Source organism: Nannospalax galili, unplaced genomic scaffold (assembly GCF_000622305.1).
Source record: "Nannospalax galili isolate Female #2095 unplaced genomic scaffold, S.galili_v1.0 scaffold1128, whole genome shotgun sequence".
NCBI classification, from domain to species: Eukaryota; Metazoa; Chordata; class Mammalia; order Rodentia; family Spalacidae; genus Nannospalax; species Nannospalax galili.
The window spans coordinates 349,325-356,538 of record NW_008358632.1 but is presented as its reverse complement, the minus strand read 5'-3'; the positions used below and the strand labels follow the sequence as shown (position 1 = coordinate 356,538).

The window sequence follows — 7,214 nt, the reverse complement described above, 5'->3', positions numbered from 1 at the left end:
TGCACTCCCCCCCCGGACCCCCCCTTGCCTCCCAGCCGTGCAAATCTCGCGAGGAAACACGCGGTTTCACTAGTGTGTTTACACCGATCACTACTAATCCGGACCGAACCGATCCGGATTAAGGGGCCGGAGGCGGGTCCTGGGCACCAGCGGTTCCGAGCCCCCCTTTCCCTGCGCGCCGCACCCGAGTGGCCCCCCCCAGCCAAGCGGTCCCCCACCTCCCGGCCCGGCCTGGGCCCTCCTGCGCCTCCCTTGGCCTTTGTCCGGCGCCAGGAGGCCGGTCCCGCGCCCCCCGCGGCGGATCTGCGGCCTCCGCGGCCCCCCTCCCCCGCCCGCCCTCTCGTGGAACCCGGCGCCGGCTGCAGCTGCCCGGGCGGGGGATTGCGGCGCTTAGGAGAGGCCCCGGCTCCGCCCCGGGCCTGCCCAAGGGGGAGAGCAGAGCGGCCCGCAGCCGGGTCGGGTCGGGGCCCCTCCCGGGAGGAGCGTGGAGCGGCAGCGGCGGCAGGTGAGAGGCTGAGCCCAGGGCGGGGAAGGGCGCCAGGCCTAGGGCATTAACCGTTCCGGGAAACCCCTCGGTCTGAGGAGGTTGCGACCCAGGCCCACGCCCGTGCGGGCGCTGAGGCGGGAGGTTGTTCCCTGAGGGCTGCGGGTCTCTGAGGGGCCGGGCAGAAGATGGGCCAGGCCCAGGCCCAGGCCTGGGTATGGGCCGTCGGCCTGCCGAGAGAGGGTGCCCGGGGAGCGGGAGGCCTCGGCGGCCCCCAAGAGCTGTCGCTCCCTCCTTCCGTGACAGGTGGGCCTGGAGTTGGGGAAAGTTTGGAGCTGGTGAGGGGCGCCAGGCTCAGGCCCCATCGGTCCTCTTTCCCGGTTTGGAGCTTCTGGGAGGATCCCGGTCCAAAGCCCGTCTGGAATGAGACACAGTGGATACTTTCTTAACATGAGTTGACATTAAATGGAATAACTGCTGGAGCGTCATTTTCCAGGCCAGGCCTGGGGATGGAGGTTTGGGGAATGCTGTGAGAGCCCTTGAGGTTGGGGAGAGACTGCAACCTCTGCCATTCCGACCTCGATTAGGGCAGGGCGAGTGGCGAGCCAGGCCACTTAGCTATTTAGGGAAAACTCACTCAGTTTCCTCCTAAATATCTTTTTTAAAAAGATGCCTTTCTCTGCTTCCAAGCATTTTCTAATTCCTCTGTAACTTGTATTTCTGTGTGTGAATGAAACTTTAATTTGTCACCTTTTCATTCCCCTTTGCCCCAGGCTCTCAATCCAGGAAGGGAAATGAAACCGAGGACTTGTATACGGTTGTTACGGAAATTGAGGACTTGTTAGATTGCAGAGGAGAATGTTTGATTCATGTTTTCACTGAACTTTAAAATTATGCCAATCACTCCAATAACGACTTAATAGTATGTTCGAAGGGTTTCTATGTAACGATGCATGCTTCCCACGTTTTAATGTTGGAGAGCTTTTTAATGGATGGTGCAAGAGTTGCTCTCTTCCGAAAGATGGACATATTTGCTCATAGTGTCTGCATTAATTGGTCAGAAAAGGAGTTTAAAAATGGTGTCCTCCTGCCTCTTCCCGCTTGGAAGGAGTGCTAAAAGCAGATAGAGTGGAGAGAAACCTACTGCTCCAGGGAGTGGTCAGAAAAAGATTTTGTGAAGGGATTGTTACAGTTACATTAATTTCCTGAATGAATGCAGGTTTACGGTTTACCATGGGCTCTCCATTAAATTTAAAATGAAAACATTTATTTGTTTCATTAGCAGTTATGAGTCCTTTAGAGAATAGAGCTATACCGTAGAGTTATTTGAAGTTATTTGCAGCTTCTAATTCATTGTGTATTCATTTGAAATTATTAATGAATCATGTTTTTAGCTTTAAGAACTAGTTCCTATGCATGTGGGAAATATCTGAAAGTACTTAAATTCAAAGGTTGGTAGCTGCCCTCCAACTTGTGGAGATCCGCTTAAGCCTCCTGAGTGTTGGGATTACAGAGGTGGGCTTCATGCCTGGCCTTTTATTTATTTATTTTTCTTTCCCCTGATAAAGCTTAAATCAAAATCCAGGAAAAATAAGACCCTCAGCGAAGGACTTCTGAGTTGCTGTATAATCTTAAATAACTTGATAATATCAAATAACTATTTGATGTAGTACATTACAGTTTACCACTTGAATATGTATTTCCTTGAGGTTTGCAAAGTTTTGTTATAAATAAAACTCCTTCTGTCTAGTTTTTGGAGCTTCTCAGACTTCTTTTTCTTTTTCTGTAGAAATGATGGAAGAATTGCATAGCCTGGACCCACGACGGCAGGAATTACTGGAGGCCAGATTCACTGGAGTTGGTGTTAGTAAGGTGAGTAAAATGATGATAATGAATACTATTCAAAGTGTAATTTAAACACATTTAGAGAATGATTAAGAAGGATTTGGGTAGAACATACTGATAGATCACAGAGGAGATTTGTCTCATGGTTCAATGAGCTAAGTCCTGTCAGTCATTCCCATAGTACATTTTGAATGTGCTGTATTTGGGAGTGTGTGCTTCTTTCCCTCTTCTAATATAGGAGAGGTTTCCTGAGGGGCTTGTTGGAAGGATACTGATAGGATGTATATCTAGAATCTATTCCATATTTTGCTAAAACTTCTCAGTCACTCAGAAAAAAAATAAGGCATTGAATAGCTTTATTACACTGGATTTGGGGGGGCTAGTTACGTGAAGAATGTTGAAGAATCTGGTGAAGTGTGTCAGTTCTCCAAATCTTCAGTTAGCAAATTCCTCCTGGTTGCACTGTAACCTGCTTTCTCACTCTTCTGTTTTCCTACTAATTCACTCTTTGATTCTTGTGGAGATGTAAATTGAGATCAAGCCCCCATTCCTGGGCCAGTGGGAAGTTAACAGTGTTGTGGTTTTCTGTGTATTTCTGTGTATTGTCTACCCTCTTGTTTTTTCAGGATGGTTTCATTACATTTTATGTCTGTGTATGATGGTTTATTTAAAAGCTTTAGCCTGTTCCAAATTTGTCATATTACTTGGGCTTGAGATAAATGATATATGAATTTTTTTATCTATGGTGTAATAGATTTCTTTTTGTCTTTCAAGAAATTGTATCTTACAGTAATTTAGATATTAATATACTTTGGCAAGCTGCTTCTTCAAGGAGAAGATGTAGTTTAAGGTTTATAGTTGGAAAACCTGGCTTCTTTGATGGATCACACAATTTTGGTGAGCTGGTGTTGCTTAATAGTTTTTATTTATTCAAAAAGTACCTAGTACCTCCAGCATACTGGGCATCGTGTAGGTGTTGAGGTTGGTACCTCAGTATAGTGCCTCCAAACCTGCACTGTGTGTATGTGTGTCATAAAGAGAGAGAGAGGAGCTTTAGTAGAATTCTGACATGTGAACACAGAATTTGTTACCCACTAGTTTGTTCTTTTTTGTTTGCTTGTTTAAGGTCTCATGTAGCCTAGGCTGGCCTGGAACTTGATTTATAGCCTAGGCTAACCTTGAACCCTTGAACTCTTGATCCTTTTGCCTCTGTCTCCCAAATATTGGGATTACAGAAGTGAGCCGCCACTCCTGGCTTCAGGAGTTCTTTTAATTTTTGTTTTGTTTCCAAGATGTATAGTCCAAGTTGGCCTGGGACTTGTGATTCTTGTACCTGAGGTTGGTAAGTGCTGGGGATATAGGTGTGGATCACCATATCTGGCTATACATTAATGCTTTATGTCTTCAAGTAATCTAGTAATGGACTTTTGTTGGCTCTTTGGAGTAGATGTACTCCTGAGCTTTATATAAACCTTGAAGTCAGAATGTACAGATACAAAATTTTTGTTCAGGGAAAAGTAGCTTCAGAAAGAAATAGTGTTATTTGAATATTACATTGATCCCTGGTCCAATGATGACAATTTTTCTTTTTCTTTTTTGGTTTTGAGACGGGCTTGCTATGTAGTCTAGGCTGGCCTTGAACTCTTGATCCTTCAATCTCAGTCTCCCAAGAGCTGAGATTACAGATATAACTGAGCACACTGGGTCCTTTGATTGATTGATTGACTTTTGTGGTACAAGGAATTGGACCTAGGACCTTGTGCATGCTAGGCAAGCACTCTACCACTGAATATTATCTCCAGTCTTTTTTTTCTTTTCTTTTTATTGAAATAGAGTCTTGTTGAGTTGCCCAGGATGGCCTTGAACTAGCTCTGTAGCCCAGGCAGGCCTTAAACTTTCTATCATATCCTCTTGCCTTAGCTTCAGAAGCTGGGATTATACTGTTGTATCTTTTTGTTTGTTTGTTTCTGTTTTTGATACAGGGTCTTCCTGTAGCCCCAGCTGGCCTGGAGCTCATTTTGTAGACCAGGCTGGTCTCAATCTTTTAGAGATCAGCTTGCCTCACCTTCCTGAATGCTGGGATTAAAGGTATGTGCCACCACACCCAATTTTTAAAAAAATCTTTTTTGATTTATTTATTTTTATATGTATGATTGTTGCCTACATGTATGTAAGTGCACCCATGCATGCAATGCTTGCAGAGGCCAGAAGAGAGCATCAGATCCTTTGTTAAGGTGTGAGCCTCCATGTGGGTGCTAGGAACTGAACCCAGGTCCTCTTCACGAGCAGCAAAGTAGTCTTAAAACTACTGAGGTATTTCTCGAGCCTCTGTTGTATCTTTTAACTTGGAACTCTGTGTAAGGCTTTATGTCAGCTGGGTGTAGTGGCACATGCCTTTAATCCCAGCACTCAGGAGGCAGAGACAGGTGGATCTCTGTGAGTTCAAGGCTAGCCTGGTCTACATAGGGAGTTCCAGGCCAGCTGGGGCTACAGGGAGATGCTGTGTCAAAAAAGACCAATTTTTTTTTTTCTTTTTTCTGTTTTGAGACAGGGTGTCTTGTACAGGCTAGCCTGGCCTGAAACTCAGTCCAGGCTGGTCACAAATGCATGGCCTTCTTGCTTTTCCAGTGCTGGGATTCTAGGTGTATCTGGCTTTGGCTCATAATTAAATCTAGCCACATATTTCCTACCACGTCAGAAAGTTTGTATTCAGATTGTGTGTAGTTTAAATTTACTAGTCTTTGTTGGGATGTCATCTTTCCTTCTGTATGTAGGTGCATGATAGCTATGTCAAAGTGTACTTTTGGGGAAATAGGTGAAAGTGATGGGAATGAGTTACATTTTGAATTTTATTGTTTAGACCCAATTTAAAATCATGTAACTAAGGTGTCAGAAAATTATAATGTGCACTTGGGAAGCTGAGGTAGGACAATTAACAAGTCTGAGACCTGCCTGGACTACGAGGTTAAAACCCTATCTCAAAAAGCAACAAAAACTCAAAAACCGTTATGCGTTATCCTTTCTATTTGATGGGAAGCTCAACCTTTAACACACAGAAATTTCCAGTGTGGGAAAGGAAATTCATCTATATTCATTTGCTTTTATGTCATTAAATGTGTGTGTGTGTGTGTGTGTGTGTGTGTGTGTGTGTGTGTATTTTTAAATCTTTCATGGTAAGTGTATCTATTGCAATAAAAATTATTCAAGGACTAATAGGGAAAGTATTGTTCTTCATAGCAAAGAAACTTGAAAGAAAAGTTATTTTGTAGTTTGTAGAGCTAGAGAAAGGAAAAGAAGATACCCTTTTTAAACATTTTTTGAGAGAGGGTCTTCTGTAGTCAAAAATGGTTTCATATTCATTATGTAGTTGAGGATGGTCTTGAACGCCTGATCTTCCTGCTTCTGCCTCCGGTGCATGGATTACAGGTACAGATCACCATACCTAGTAAAGATACCCTTTTTGTAAAACCACCACCACCAGCACCACCACCACAACAAAACTCAACTAAACTTTCCCTTGAGACTTATCTGTCAGGGAAGGGGTGATGGTATTGGGTAAAAAGGATGCTTTTGGTGAAGTTCCTCCTCTTGGGTTTAAATTAGTTGTTATGGGTCATACTTTCTCAATGAGGATGTGACTGTTTGCAGCTTTCAGTTTTGTTAAGATCAAGAAAAGTTTCAGGCCTTGCTGCTCCACTGAGAGAGCAGAGGGACTTGCCTGTGATGGTGCCATCTAGTGGGACTGGTGCAGTCTCTTGAATTTCTCTTAAGCATACAAACATTTGTAGTACTTTTTGTTGTTTGTAGCTGGAAGAAAGTCAGTGCCATTGTAGATTGTTTCCTAATGGACAGGACAGCTATAAGTAGTTGCAGTCTTTGAACTTCCTGGTTATTGTAGATCTTCTGTCAGAATACTTCTACGTTTTTACACTTAAAAACTGATGTAATTCACAAAACTTAGGTGACAACAAAATGACAAACTATTGCATTACTTTTTAAAAAAATATATTATTAATTTTATGTATATGAATGTATTGCCTGCCTGTGTGTAAGTGCATCCATGTTATGCAATGCCTGTGGAGGTCAGAAGAGGGCATTGGATTCCTCTAGAACTGGAGTTATGAATGGAGGTTAGCCACCATGTGAGTGCTGGGAATTGAACCCAGATCTTCCACAAGAGCAGCCAGTGCTCTTAGCTGCTGAGCCATCTCTCCAGCACTGATTATTTATATTTAAATGCTTATTGCTTTTATTGAGGATTTTAATTTGAAAATTTTTAATAGTTTTTAAAATTATTTTTTATGAGTGTACTGCCTGCATGTATGTGAGTGCACCCATGTCATGCAATGCTGCGGAGGGTAGAAAAGGGCATTAGATTCCCCTGGCACTGGTTCATAGCCACTATGTGTGTGCTGGGAATTAAACCCAGGTTCTCTGTAAGAGCCATCTGATCTCTCTGTCCCCAATTTTTTGGTATTCTTATACAGCACACTTGCATTAACTTTATCTTAATAGATATATTTCATAATAATTAGTAAACCAGAAATAATGTGTTTAGGGTTTGGGGATGTTTTGACTTAGAAGATTGATGTTTTCTGTCAGTTGTGGGCTGACAATAGGGAGAGAGGTCTGCTGTGCTCAGAAGTCCTATAGCAGGTTCTTCTGGTAGAGTTGCCACTTCTAGGAGGACCTGGAGCCCTTCCTTGGTGCGGTTTTGAGGTGATGAGGTTAAATTGGCTTGCGAACCTAATTCATTTCTTACTGACCTCATCTGATATTTGCGCAATCCTTCTTCTTGTTTAAGATCAGTTGACCTTTCCCCCACCACCCTCTTCATATTCTCATTCTCTCTCTCTCTCTCTCTCTCTCTCTCTCTCTCTCTCTG

At 43.5% G+C, this 7,214-nt stretch overlaps 1 protein-coding gene across 5 annotated transcripts in view; it reads left to right on the top strand.

The window, feature by feature from the left end:
• Positions 1–87: 87 nt before the first annotated feature.
• Tlk2 (tousled like kinase 2) overlaps positions 88–7,214 on the top strand; it is a 125,172-nt gene continuing 118,045 nt past the window's right edge. For 3 of the 5 annotated variants that reach the window (XM_029558083.1, XM_029558082.1, XM_008821883.3), the window contains exons 1-2: positions 88–505; positions 2,274–2,356. In XM_029558083.1, the coding sequence (XP_029413943.1) occupies positions 2,276–2,356 (81 nt within the window). In that variant the 5' untranslated portion in view covers positions 88–505; positions 2,274–2,275. The remainder of the gene's footprint in view (positions 506–2,273; positions 2,357–7,214) is intronic. The other 2 variants (XM_017795308.2, XM_029558081.1) reach the window with 1 other exon arrangement.